The sequence below is a fragment of the Hyaena hyaena genome, unplaced genomic scaffold, assembly GCF_003009895.1.
Source record: "Hyaena hyaena isolate Hyena2069 unplaced genomic scaffold, ASM300989v1 scaffold_407, whole genome shotgun sequence".
Classification (NCBI taxonomy): Eukaryota; Metazoa; Chordata; class Mammalia; order Carnivora; family Hyaenidae; genus Hyaena; species Hyaena hyaena.
Genome location: NW_024081037.1, coordinates 615,281 through 630,089, shown reverse-complemented (window position 1 = coordinate 630,089; position 14,809 = coordinate 615,281). Strand labels below are relative to the sequence as shown.

The 14,809-nt window shown below is 39.7% G+C and overlaps 1 protein-coding gene across 2 annotated transcripts in view; it reads right to left on the bottom strand.

Annotated features, from left to right (window-relative positions):
• The window catches only part of TOMM70 (translocase of outer mitochondrial membrane 70), a 37,559-nt gene extending 32,026 nt beyond the window's left edge, over positions 1 to 5,533 (bottom strand). The window contains exon 1 of one of the 2 annotated variants that reach the window (XM_039251965.1): positions 4,902 to 5,533. In XM_039251965.1, the coding sequence (XP_039107896.1) occupies positions 4,902 to 5,228 (327 nt within the window). In that variant the 5' untranslated portion in view covers positions 5,229 to 5,533. The remainder of the gene's footprint in view (positions 1 to 4,901) is intronic. The other variant, XM_039251964.1, reaches the window with a different exon arrangement.
• Between the last annotated feature and the right edge of the window lie 9,276 nt (positions 5,534 to 14,809).

Sequence of the window (14,809 nt, the reverse complement as noted above, 5' to 3'; positions counted from 1 at the left end):
ACAAAATCAAGTGATTTATAAAAAGAATGCCTAAATAAGGTTTAAGACTGTCATACCAATTTCTAGGATAGACTGGCAGAATAAAAGTGAAAAGCTGAATTCTGAAAAAATATTCAACTTGTGGAGATGTGTGTATACACAGACACAGATGTCAAAGAATGAAGCTTCATTGGTACTCAACACCTGTTTTGGACCAGGCATTGTATTAGGTTCTGAGAATAGTGAGATAAACCAGTCCCAGCCTTCACATATTCAAGAGTATAGTAGGAAATATATGAATAAGCAACTCTAGTACCATGTGGTTAAGTGCTATGGAAGGGAAAAGTTCACAGTGTTATGTAATCACATAGTTGTATGCCCAGGTAAAGGGTTTCAGAAAAGGTTAAATGATCTACACGTTGTGACTTGAAGGGTGAGAAGGTAGAGTATTGGGCAGTGTTCACAGAATATCTAAAGGCAAGAAACAAGAGGAAGTGTCAAGAGATAGAGTTGAAGAGTCAAGCAGGATCAAGATCATGGAGGGTCTTAAATGATGAAGAGTTAGAACTTTATCTGGTGGGCAAAGAACAGAACACTACTTAATGATTTTAAGAACGTGACTGTCAGGATTTTATTCTGGTAGTGACAAAATGGATTCAAGGAAGACAATGAGAGTAGCAGTTATTTAGTTGAAAAATGGCAGTGGGAATGTAGTAGACAGGCTTAAAACTTTTCTGGAGGTTTTCCTGGATTGGATGTGGAGAATATGCCAAGAGTTAAAAGTTAAGGATGATATCCAAGTCTCTGGTTTAGGAAAGTAGTCTCAGGAAAAACAGGAAGGAGTCTGGATGTGAAACACCTGTGAGGTAATCAATTGAAAATTCTCCCTTAAATTTGGGCCTCTTGAGAAGTATAGGCCATAGACAAGAAATTAGGGAGCTATCAGAGTATGTGACAAGTGAAGTTCCTGGACTGCAAGCAAGCATCCAATGAAGGTATGCAAAGCAAGAATGCTTATGATAGAACCATGAAGGTCACCAAAAGGAAGAGGTAGAGAGAAAAGCCTGGAAAGGAGACTAAGAATAATCAGCAAGGGAGGTATGAGGAAATTTTTAAAAGGCAAAGGAAATCAGAATACAGTATGTCATAAGTCACAGGAAAAGTTATGAAATTAAGAGAAGACAATATAAAATAACATCAAGGATCAAGTAAGATAAAGACTGAAAGGTTTTCACTGTACTTAGTTATATAGAAATGTCACTGGTGACCCTGATTCTTTTTTAAAGTTAATTTATTTTGAGAAAGTGAGCAAGTGGGGGAGAGAGAATCCCAAGCAGACTCTGTGCTATCAGCAGAGCCCAACGTGGGGCTTGATCCATGAGATCATGACCTGAGCCATGAGATTATGACCTGAGCCAATAATAAGAGTCAGACACTTAACTGACTGAAGCATCCAGGTGCCCCAATGACCCTGATTTTTAAAAAATGACTAGAAACAGATCATTTGAGAGGCAAGAATTATTTCATTAAAAAGATGACTGAAAATACCAGATTACTCAGTCTTTGATCTAATTAAAATGCTTAAGTAGATTTCTCCTTTCCCATTCTAGAGGGCTGACTTAGATTACTGGTTCCTAACCATTTCATGGGGCAGAACTCCTGTGTAACATAAAAAAAAAAACTTGAACACCAGAATAACTGTATTTTTTATCAGATTAAAAACAACAGGATAGGGGCGCCTGGGTGGCTCCATCAGTTAAGCATCTTACTTCAGCCCAGGTCCTGATCCCACATTTCGTGGGTTCAAGCCCCGCATCGGGCTCTGTGCTGACAGGTCAGAGCCTGGAGCCTGCTTCAGATTCTGTGTCTCCCTTTCTCTCTGCTCCTCCCCTGCTTGCAGTCTGTCTCTCGGCACCCCAAAAATAAATATTTTTTTAAAATTTTTTAAATGTTTTATTTTTGAGAGAGAGACAGCATGAGAATCTGAAGACAGGCTCCAGGCTCTGAGCTAGCTGTCAGCACAGAGCCTGACGTGGGGCTCGAACTCATGCACCGTGAGATCATGACCTGAGCTGAAGTCAGACGCTTAACCAACGGAGCCACCCAGGCGCCCCAATAAATATTTTTTAAAAACACCAAAAAATCCCCAAAAGATAAAAAGCTACTATAACCAATGAGAGTTTTAAATAAATGCACCTTTCAAAAAACCCTAAGTTTGAAAAAAAAAGAAAAAAAAAAAAAAGAAATACCTAAGCCATCTGTGCAGCCAGAATACCATGCTTGGTATATATGTGGGTGTGGTAGTCCTTTTTGATACCTCAGGCCCAGAGATTGAGAAGCCATATGGATAAGAGGATCCTTAAAGAATCTTTCCAACTTTGGAAATCTGTAATTCTTCAAGTCTTTTAAAAAACATTACTGGAGCAAAATGGCACATTGTGGCAGGTTTTCCAAAGCCTCTAAATGGGAACATGATTTAATACTGTAAGTGCCTGAATCTCAGATGCTATCAACTGTAATTAGATGTCTTTCTTTAGTGAAATCCTAAAATCCCCATTAATTAAACAGAAATATGAATTTCTGCTTTTACTTTCAGGTGTTTATTTCAGAAAAAAAGATAATTGGATACAGTCTACATTGTACATGAAAACTGCAAGCCAATTTTATTAGTTCATTTTACATTAAGGGAAACATAGGCCAACAAGACAAAAAAACACTGATTTTCCATTTTATTTTCACTGAGCCCTGGACAATATTTGTCCATTCCTCATTCCTTTAAAAATTACAGCTATTGCTCACGTGGAGGTGGAGAAAGAACAGTTAGGGCATCAGGATTCTGTCAGTTTTTCCATCAGTTGAAACAGATGACTTTCTTATTTACAAAATCCACTAAGGTTGCCAACTGAAAGGTGCTATTCAAATATAAAGCAATTTCTCCAACCACAGATAAATTATAACTGGTGGTTAGTTATATTTAGATAAATCTAATAATAATTCTAAGGACCAGACTATAAAAAAGACAAAAAATCGTCTTTCAGTATTTATTGGTCACCATCAGTTAAGACACAAATTTCCTTTAGAAAAATGGAAAAGACAGGACTACTGTTGCTTTATTGAAGAATCATTTAGTAATTCAAAGCAAGAATATAAGCCCACAAATTCCACAAGGTGAACAACCATATGCATAAGTGTTTTTGCTCAGTTTTATTTTAGGTCAAAAATACTAAATTTTAAAGCAGTTCAAGTTACAAAAAAGTCAATCTTAAAAATCTAATTTTTAACAGCAGTAAATTTTTTAAAAATTCTGATAAAACAACAAAAGACTCCAAAATTTAAAAATCATCATACTGTTAACCCAGACAATGCTGAAAAACTAAAAACAGGATTCAAGAAAACCTAAAATTTGCAAGACAGTTTGCTAAATTCTATATCAATGGTATACTAAATTCAAACACCAAATGGGTGAGACAGGGTAATATTTGAAACTACAAAAGAAATATCAAAAAGTATGTGTAAGAATTATTTTTTTAGTGATTATAGAACTAAAAGCTTGTATATATTTCTCATTCATTCATTATTCTTCCCTGATTAAAAGTAAACTAACAAAGGCAATAAAAATGACCAGAGAATTTCAGACTCCTCTTTAGCATTCAGAATCACCAATTTTTAGGGCTGGAAAAAATGAGACTAAGAGAATATTTTAATTCTCTTACTGTATGGGATGACTCTAAGATCAGAGTGATCAAATGACTTTCCCAAGGTAACTATGCTGGAGAACCCACCATAAAGTGCACATTTCCTAGTTCTCACCCTCCACGGGTTCTTCCAGCATACTACACTGCATTTTTCTACATTAAAAGAAAGTGGGGGGGGGGGGCAATGTTTTGCTTTGCTATTACAAAGACTATCTAATGGCCTAGCACAACGTCTGACATATATTAGGCATTAAATTATGGTAGTTCACTCCCACATAAAGCTTCCTTTGAAGCTTATATCACTACTTAGTAAAATCATGTCTTTAACCTGAATAATGTAAGGCGGAAATGACTTGCAAATGTATTTACCTAGGAGTTTTTTGACCAAAGGTTTCAATGAACTCTGATTTACTCTGGAATTACCACTGTACAATCCGAGAGGCATATAAATCCTCCACCACTCCCTCCCCACCCCCCCATCCCAGTACTGTTAAATGCAGCCAGGTCAATTGCCCACAGCTGTCAGATACCGAAAGGATTTAACAGTCTGTTCAACAACCATACAAAGTAGTTCACTAGATACTCTGATGCATGGCCTGACATCTAAGAACCTTTATCACGCATGCCAGGCTTGGTCAGGTAAATTTTAGGGTAAAATTTAAAACCGAATTTAAGATGCGTCTACCCAGAAAGTTTAAGAACTCACTCCCATAAATAAAAAAGCAAATGCTACTCAACGACATTTCACTTTGCCAACCAACAGTCACTGTACTTACCTATCCCCTATCCTAAGAGACTTCAAAAACTGGGGGTGACTCGCTATTAAAGGTTATTATCGATCAAGTTCCTTGGAACTTGGAAATCACAATTTCTATCAACCACAATGTACTAACCGTTCACGGACTGTGGCTTCCTTCACTAAATACCATCATCACATCTGCAAATATCCCCCGTACCCAAAACACCAGAGATAAATGCTGTGTCACTGAGAAAGAACAAAAAACAAAAAAACACCAAGTATTTTTCTGAAACTAAAAGGAAGCTGTCAAAGGCAGCCGCTAACCTGTGCCCTCGGGCTATTCCAATCCCTACGAAAGCAAATAGAAATGTGCTTCCCTAAACCCATGTGCTGCCAGGCAGCTTCCGTCTGACGGGAAGCCCCCGGACCTGCACAACTCGTCAAGAAAAGGCACCCGCTTGGGTTCCACCTCCACGGCCCCTTCTCACCATTTCCAGGTGAGCACCAGAGCCCTCGGGATGACCGCTGCCCGGGGCCGGACTGGCCCTCCCCTCCGGGGTCTTCCGCTCGCTGTTGCGCTTTAAACTGCCGGAGTCTCCTCGGCCCCCAGCCTCCCGGCGTCGCCGCTGCCGGCTCCACAGGTACATGGCACCTGCACCTAGCAGCAGGGGCGCCCCGACTGCGAGCGCCAGCTGCCAACGCGGCAGGCCCCCAGTGCCGGAGCCCGCAGTCGCACCGCCGCCGCCCACCCCACTCCCGGAGCTGGGCGCAGCAGCTGCGACCACCGCCGCCTCCACAGGCTTAGAGGCGGCCATGACTGAGGGTCCTCCGCCAACGCCTCACTGCCAGTCGCGGACGCTTCAGTCACCAGATAGCGTGCGAATGAAGACCAGAAGGAGGGAAGGCAGGCAATGAGCGAGCGAGCACGCTAGGCAGCAAGTGCGGACGACAGAAAAGGGCCAGAGGTCACCGGAAGCCCAGGGCATGCCGGGCCAAACCCTGCCGTCCTTCTCCTTCTCAACCGTAGGCGGGGGCGGAAAGAGGGGAGAATTACTTCCGGGGTAGGGGGAACAGGGCGGGAGAGGGTCGTCGTGAGTGGCCCTTTTTCTTTCCTTTCTCCCCCTCGCTATTTGTGACACTAGCTTCTGGGGTCTTGGACCTCCAGTGGTAGCCAATGTCGTTCTCTCCTTCTTCAGAGGTTCTCTTATCTAGGGAAGCGGAGGAGGGGCGCATATACGTAGGATCCACGCTGCGCAGGCGGTCGGTGGAGGATCTGCAGCAGCCCTAAGAATGGGCGGGAGTGGCTGAAGAGTTGTGAATGTTATTGGCTGGCAGGAGTGGTGGGCGGGGCGTAGCCCACATAGCCCAATTTATTGGTGGAATTTGGGCCTCGTTTTCCCGTTGCAGCCACGTAGGCGGTTATTAGGCTCTCCGGTTCCGGTTTTCTGTATTACTATCTGGGAAACCAGTGGATTAGAAGGAATTGTAAAGGCGTGTGAAACAAGACCTCAAAGCTAGAGGCCTGTTGCGTCACTGATTCTTTTATTTCTACTATGGCCAGATTTTAGTTTGGAGTCTTTTGGATTGGTGGCAGATAGCAGAAATCAGACTTGGGGAAAACGGACAAATCTAAATTGGCTCCACCAAAATGGCTTGAACGGAGTCCCTGTGGTTAACCGTCGGCACCAGTTACGAAAGCGATGACGTCTCTGTGTTGTCATGAGGTTCTGGAACTGAGTGGGTAGAAATGCGAAGATCCAGAGTTCCCACTTACTTGCGGCTTTCAAGTACATAGTTGTACCTTGTGCTGGATTTCTCCTGACACCTCATCCCACATCATGATCCCTGGAGCACCCGCGCCCTCCGCATGTTTTGATATGCCCAAACACACTAGCTGTCAGCTTTCTTGCTTCATGCCTAAACCGAAATTTCAATTCATAGCTTTCATATATCGAATAGCTTTGTCAAGTCCTTTCCCCGTGCTCTGCACCAGACATCTTAATACAAGAATTTACCTTGCAAGGAATTGCTTGGAATTCATAGTATTTTCAATTAGAAAAGACAAGTATTAATAAAGAATCAATTCAGAGCTATGGCTCCCTATTTCAAGTACACTGGTCTTCAGACCTTTATACTGAAAATTTACAAATGATCATTTTGCATTGGGGCACAATAGGATTTTCAACATCCCAGTAGAGCTACATAAAAATAGAAATATAATTTACTTATTAAGTGGCACCAAAGTAGACGGATTAAATGAGAATGGGCTGATTTGAATGTTTCAGGATCATTGCTTTTCTCCTGCTTCATGTAGATTCCTATTAGTAAATTGCTTTCAGGTAATGGGAGTCCTTAGCAACAGACTAAAAAGATGAGCTAAAAATAATAGCAATAGAATTGAGTTGATCAAATAGTGGTTGTTGCAGGCAGTCCTCTTTTCTTCCTAATTCCTAACCCTCAAAGACAAGTCTTCTAGTCCTTAATGTAATTTCTCCCTTGCCTTTTCAGAATAGAGTTACGATTTTTCTTTCCTGAAATTTCCATTTTTTAGCAGCCTTCAGGGGATCGTAGAAAGTTAGTAATTACTATTTGGTAGGAACTAAGTCATATGAAGGTTTTTATTTTTAGCTGTTACTTATTTACCGAAAAAGGTTACATTGTTATGGTTTCAATCCAAGTTATAAAAGGTTTACTCTGAAAACTCTCCCTGTCCCTAGCCACCCAGTTCCCTTTCCAAAAACATCAGTGTTAGAGTTTCTTGAAAGACTTTAACTAATATTTATCTAAAGGTCTGGTTTTGTTGGTTTGATTTTTAAGATTGTCATCAGTAAATGAATTTGTTCTTGTCTCTTTTGTGATTTGTTAAACATAACATTTTCATTCGCTAGCCTATTCATCTCTTTTCTCCCATTTTCTCTATCATTTCCTAATTGATTATAACATAGAACTGAATAAAAAATGTCACTAGTTCTATGACCTTACTGACCTGATGCATTCATTTCTAAGCTGTGAAAATACAGCTCTCACACCTTTATATATGAAAGACTTAACTATATAATATTTAAGGTCTTTTTAGTATATTGTTTGTTGCAAAATAGTTGACATTCACTGCCTAGTTTTCTATTTTTCTAAAATTTGAAAGGAGGTATGTAAAATTGTCTCTAAGAAAACTGAAGTTTCGTATATGTGAATACAGGCATTTTCTTTTTCTTGGTAGCTTAATGGAACTCAATACAAGGTTTCTTTACCTCTTCTCTGGCCTGTTGAATGAGGTAGAACATCTGATGGACTGGGATGCAAAAGACCTGAGTTTTGTTTTAAAGTAGGCACCATACCCAACATGGGGCTTGAACTCACAACTGTGACATCAAGAGTCACATGCTCTACTGCCTGAGCCAGCCAGGTGTTACAAGACCTGAGTTCTTAGTCTAGATTTTAATACTACTGAGCTATATGTTTGTGTGACTGTGGGCACCAATGTGACCAGTGGATTCAATGATTTCTTTTTTTGTTAATGTTTATTATTTTCGAGAGAGAAAGCACAAGTGGGGGAGCGGCAGAGAGAGAGGAAGAGAGAGAATCGTATGCAAGTTCTCTCCCAATCTCAGCCCATGGGGAGCCCTACACGGGGCTCCACGCATCTTGACCTCACCACAGTGAGAGCACAACCTGAGCCACTATCAAGAGTCTGTCACTTAACTGAGCCACTCAGGCACCCCAAATTAGATCATTTCTAAGGCTTCTCATAGCTTTAAAATTGTACAATTCTATGCCCTCAATTGTCATTGCTACATGAAAGACTTATTTGTAGAGTTGGTAGATAGCTGCTTGATTGTTGTTTAAGCCTTCCAGCGAGTCCACAGACATACTTCTATTAAGCACATACAGACACAGCTAGATTTTCTTTCTACTTTTCCTAAGGTTTCCTTCACTGAGAAATTACTGGAAAGAATTCTTTGCACTTGTTATCTCTACTTATTTACATCCATTTCATCCAAAATCTCTTGTAATCTGGTTTCTAACTGTATTACTATTCTGAAACTACTTTAAAGGTCACTTAATTCATTGTTTGTTTTTGGCCTCCATATGCTTTTACTGAAGCACCTGATACCATTGGTCATTCCTTTCTTGACACATTGTTTTCCCTGGCTCTCAGGAGATGAAATTCTGTTTCTTCTACTCTCTGACCAATTTCTAGATGAATACTGTCCAAAAGAACTTTCTGTGATGTTTGGAAGTATTTTCTATCTGCAATATCCAAATTGTATGATCTGTGTCTATTGATGTCCAATAGCCACATGTGTTTATTGATCATTTGGAAATATAGCTAGTGCGACTAAGTTTTTCATTTTCATTTAAATTGACTTAAATGGCTTCATGTGACTCACTGTTAACATATTGGACAGCACAGCTCTAGATCATTCTCCATTAGAATCCATTAGAATTTGTCATCTCTTCCTTGTCTGCCATCTCCCCATTAGTAACCAAAGTATGTCCCATTGCTTCAGGTACCATTTCTCTGAAGATCATCAATATCTACATATCACCTGTTATGACTTACCTGTTCACCTCTAGCCATATAATTTTCTGAGCAGCTTTGCCTAGATGACTCATTTTTAAAAATATAACTTGTCATCTTCCCTCCTCATTCTTTTCCTTTGTAAAATCCTTGTTTTCTCATAACACCACTGTTACCTTACTGACTACATATATTTGAAACCTTGGACTTTTTGGACCTTTCTCTTTCCAACCCTATCTACCTAGCGCAAATGAATGTATATATATATATATATATATACACATATATATTTTTATATATATATATATATATATGTAAACCCAAAATCTGTGAAATCTTGAAAATTCTTTTGTACAATAAACATTTTTCTTCCTTTTCATGCCTTCTGCATCTCCTAGTTTAAATATATGAAAACACTGAAAAGTGTGTCTGACACATAACAAAGGTTGAGTAAATCACTGTTTCTTCCCTTCTTTTTTTCTCTTATCTCTATTTTCCTTATCTTTTCCGAATGCTGTATTAGCTTCCCAGCTTCCAGTACCTCTCTTTTATGTGTGCCCTGCACCTAGCTACTAGATTACTTTTCCCAAAACATAACTCCAATTTCATTCTTGAGCTCAGAAACATTTAGACCTTCTCTACTTCCTTTAAGGTTAAATGCCTGCCCACCCTCACCTCCTTCCATACACTTCATCTATTTCCTTGGTCCACACTCATAGCACTCAGCAGTGTTTGAAATTATTTATTTATGTGACCCCTCATAGGATATAAGCTCTTGAAAACTTTGTTCGTCTTGTACTCCAGAGCCCAGAAGATGGTATAAAGGTTAATTTTATCAAGTCAACTTGTCCACAAGGTGCCCAGATATTTGGTCACACATTATTCTGGGTGTGTCTGTGAAGCTGTTTTTGGGTGAGATTAACATTGGGTAAAGCAGATTGCCCTTCCTAATGTGAGTGGCCCTAATTATTTGAAGACTTGAAAGGAATAAAAAGGCCAATCTTCCCGAAGTAAGAGGGAGGTTCCACTGCTTGACTGTGGGGAGCTGGGACATTGTTTTTTTCCCCTGCCTTTGGAATTGAACTGAAACATTGGCTCTTGAGTCTTGAGCTTGCTAGCTTTCAGGCTAGAATTTGCACCATCAGCTTTCTTGGGTCTCTCTCTCTCAACTACAGATCTTGGGACTTCTAAGCTTCCATAACTGCATGAGTCCATTCCTTATAATAAATATCCTTATAAATATATATATCCAATAGATTTTGTTTCTCTGGAGCATTCTAAGTAATACAAATTTTGGTGCTAGGAGTGGAAGCTACTCTGAGAAATATCTAGAAATGTGGATGTGGCTTTGGAGTTGTGATGGGTGGAGGTTGAGAGAGTTTTCAGTTATGTGCTAGGAAAAGTCAAGATTGCTGTGAGGGAACTATTGGTAGACATAAAGACATTTAAGACAATTCTATTGAGGGTTCAGGAAGAAAAAAATGAGAGATGGAGACCAGGCATCCATTTTCTTACTGAAATACATAAGTAATCATGAACAGAATGTTGGTAGAAATATGGATGTTAAAGGCTATTTCAATGAGATCTCAAAGGAAATGAGGAACAGTTTACTAGAAACTGGAGGAAAATAATCTTTGTTATAAAGTGCCAAAGAACTTGGCTGAATTGTGTCCTAGTGTTTTGTAGAAGGTATGACTTACGAGTGATAAAATTGGATATAGAAGGTGTGGTCTGGGTCCTCCCTATTGCTTTTAGTAAAATGGAAGAGGAGAGAAATGTACCAAAGAAGGAACTGTTAAGTAAAAAAGAACTAAAACTTGGAGACTGGAAAATTCTTAACCTATCCATATTGCAAAAGATGAGAAAGGTTGTTCTCAAAGAAAGAAAACAGTAATAGTATGGCTGAACAACTGTTTGATAGATCTTGAGTACAACTCATGGGCTTCATCACCCATCTCGGCAGAGCCAGGAGTAATACCAGAAGAAACACTGCCAGCTGGGACTAAAGAAGACCAAAAAAAAAAAAAAAGAAAAGAAAAAGAAAGAAAGAAAAACAAAAAGAAAAGAAAAAAAGAAAGTAGGGGAAGGGCAGAATGAAGGAAGTCTATTGGACTTTAGGGATATTATAGCATGAGACAACATGGGACCATAGAGCTACTCTGCTATAAGCGTGCTTTATCTTTCCAAAGGGAACAATGACCCCAGAAGCTGTTCAAAAATCAAGACTGCCATTTCCACTACAGACTCAGGAGTCAGTATGGTTCTTCCTCTATTTCAAAGGGTGGGCCCACCAGGATGGCCCCACCCAGTGCCTCTGGGCAGAGTCACCTTTATAGAAAGCTGCATGGACAGGGCTGCTCCCCTCCCCATTAAAGTGACCCTGCCACCCAATTGGGCCTTGAGGGCAGAGTATGGAAACAAAGAGAATCACTCTAGAGCCTTAGGATCTAATGGAATTTGCCTTACTAAATTTTGAACTTGTTTGGGACCCCTCAACCCTTCTTTCATCTTTCTCCTTTTCCAAATGGAAATGTCTATAATCTGTCACATCATTGTATTTCAGAAGGAAATAACACGTCTGGTTTCACAGGTTCGCAGCCGGACGGGAATTCTGCCTGAGGATAAATCATATGTTATGTCTCACTCAATTTTTTTTTTCATCTGTGTTTGATTTGGATGATGTTGAAACAAGACTTTGGACTTTAGATTTAGAGTAGATGCTGGAATGAGTAGTTGGGGGCTATTGGGATGAAGTGAATGTATTTTGCATGTGAGGACATGAGTTTTGGGGGAATGGTGCCTCACTCACTGTGCCAAAATCTGTATTAATCTCCTAGGGCTGCTATAATGAAATACCATAGACTGGGTGGCTTGAACAACAAAAATTTATTTTTCACATTTCTGGAAGCTGGGAAGTCCAAGATCAAGGTTCTGGCCAATTTGGTTTCTAGTGAGAGCTCTATTCCTGGCTTATAGATGGCTTCCTTCTTCCTGTGTCCTCACATGACCTCTCTTTTTTGTGTGTGTGTGGTAACTAAGAGAGCACAAGAGTGAGTATTTACGTGCACAAGTTCTTTTAGTGCCTCTTCTTAGAAAAGCACTACTCCCATAGGACTAGGGCCCCACCTTCATGATATCATTTAATTCTAATTACTTTCCAAGGCTCCATCTCCAAACACCATCACATTAGGGTTTAAGAATTCAACCTAAGAATTTGGTATATGGGAGGAGACACAAACATTCAGGCCAAAGCATATAGTCAGCACTGAATAGATACTCTTTTAAGTAAATGATATTGAAGGGTATCAAAAAAGGGTAAAAAATGACATTTAGGAGAGAATAAATAGAATTTTCCTTTACTTAAAACAGTATTTGGTGTCTACTATGTATGAGTCTTCCTTTAAAATACTTTTGAGTCTTCCTTCCCAAAATATTTGACTGGAAATTTCTTAAAACATAACTCTTTTTACCTTGTTTTATAGAATATACTTGTCCTGCCTCATCTATTAAACTATAATCATTCCAGATCAGAAGCTATATCTGATTCACCTTTTATACAGTGCATAACACAGTGTCTCTTGTAATGCTATATGTCAGCAAAGGAATGTGCTTTGTCTTCCTGCATTAGACCTGCACAACAATATACATTCCCCCCCACAACTCCTACATTGCCATAATTATTTGTTCTCATGTGCTACCCATATTCAGTTTTGTGTCCTTGAAGGGTGGGAATCATGTTCTGGTCATCTTTGTGCTCCTACATCTATGACATGGCTGAGCATATAATAATTGTTGTTCACACACTTATTTTATCCACCCATCATGATGCCTGAAACATGGTCAGTGCTGAATAAAGAGTTGATGAAGTGTTGAACAATTCCCTGACTGCTGCTTCATTTTCATTACTGTTGCCAACATTAATAATGTAATGCTACCATTGCTGTCCAACCACAGGTATCAGCTAAGAGACCAACTCAGTTGCTGTCACTTCTGCCGTCACCAGAAATAATCTGCTTCACCACCATCCAGTATCATGCTATATACTGGTTTCCAGTCCCAAGGGTTGGTAGTCACTGTTACCACCTGCACCACTGATGCTGCTTCCATTGGGACCTGATTAGTTTGTCCTTCATACACTACTTATGATATACAGAAGTCCATATTTCCTCTGAGCCCTCATGCTGTTAATTTTTCTCCTAATGGATTCCGCCTTATTCAACTTCCATCAAACCATCAGTTGAGTGGGTGGTACTTCTTTGTTCTCAGGGGAAATGTCACTTTATGATTCAATCAAGTGGCTGCTCTTTTTGCTGTCAGAAGGAACCTCTGCATTTGTCCTTAGGGAACGATTTACAGTAACGCTAGTTCACTTTCCTTAGCTGTGATTGATCATGCATGAGTATACTTGATGCGCACATTTGCCACCTTTCTGCCCACTCACAGATCTCATAATGTGAGATCTTTCTATCCTCATCAACTTAGTTCATCACCACCCACAAGAATTTCTGTCATTTGCAAATGTGGAAATGTTGCCTTGCTTATAGTTATAAAGATATTATGTATAGGCTACATGAATTGTGCCCTACACAAGAAAGCTGGATCAAGTTGGGGCTGAGGTCCAGCCTACATTTATTTCCTCATAGTCTAGTATCAGGCTGTGTCTGCCTGGACAAAGGTGCTCCTTTTTCAGAATTGCATGAAGATACTGGTCCATTACTAAGTGATGGGCCTGCAGTAGAATATCCACCAAAAAAGGGTACCATTTTTGAATTAATTCCTATTAGACTAATAGCCTTGGCTATACAAACTTGATCTTAGAATTGGTCTAGCACTGAACCTGAGAGCCTCTAGGCTATCCTTCCCCTATTTTTATCTTTTGTTGTTTTTCCAAGCCAGTGGAAACTAGCTTCAAATCCATCAAAGAGGAAGAGACTCAGGTTTTGCTAAATTATGAAAAAATGTAAAACCATAAAAGATAGTCTCTGTGTCTATGTTCTTGTTATCTATTGCTGCTTAACAAACTATCCCAAGTGGCAGTGGCTTAAGGCAACTTAGTGGCTTTGAACAACTATGTTATTATATCTTAAAGTTTTATTGCTCAGTAACAATCAGGGCAGGCCTTGATTGACTCTTTCGTTCGTGTCAACAGTTTATTCTCCTGGCAAACGGCCTGGTCTGGAGGGTTCCAGGAAGCCTCACTCAGTGTCTGACACTTTGGTGGAAATGGATTGAAGTCTGGATTCATTTCATACTACTCAGGGGGACACCTTCTTGTGGCCTTTCCAGCATGGCAGTCGGGGATGTCAGACTCATGCCACAGGTCAGGGTTCCTAGAGAGAATGTCCCAAGAGCCCTAGAGAGAAGCTGCATAGCTTTCTAAAAGCCTTGCTCTGGCACATTTTATGGGTCAGACATATTACTAGGGCCAGCCAGCACAGATTCTTGGGGGAGGTGAGTTAGACTCCAACTTTCCATAGGAGAAGCAGCAAAAAAGTTGCAATTATTTTTACTCTACCACTATCTTCTACTAAGATTTAACCAATGTTACTATCTTGCCATATTTGCCCATGACACACTTATAAAAACATGTTTATTATAGAAGTTTGATAAAGATCATCTGGAAGTCTAAATAAATTATCCTACCTAACAGTGAAATGTGAGTACTTTTCTCTTTGAAGTCAAGAATCAGTCAGGGATTTCGTTTCTATAACATAGTACTGAAGGTGTTAGCCAAAATAATAAGACAAAAAAGGAAATAAAAGGAGATTGGAAAGGAAGAAATAACTTTTCATTATTTACAGACAATCTGATTGTCTCCATAGAACCCCCCCAAAGTATAATCTACTAGAAATGATAAAATAATTTAGCAATGTTACT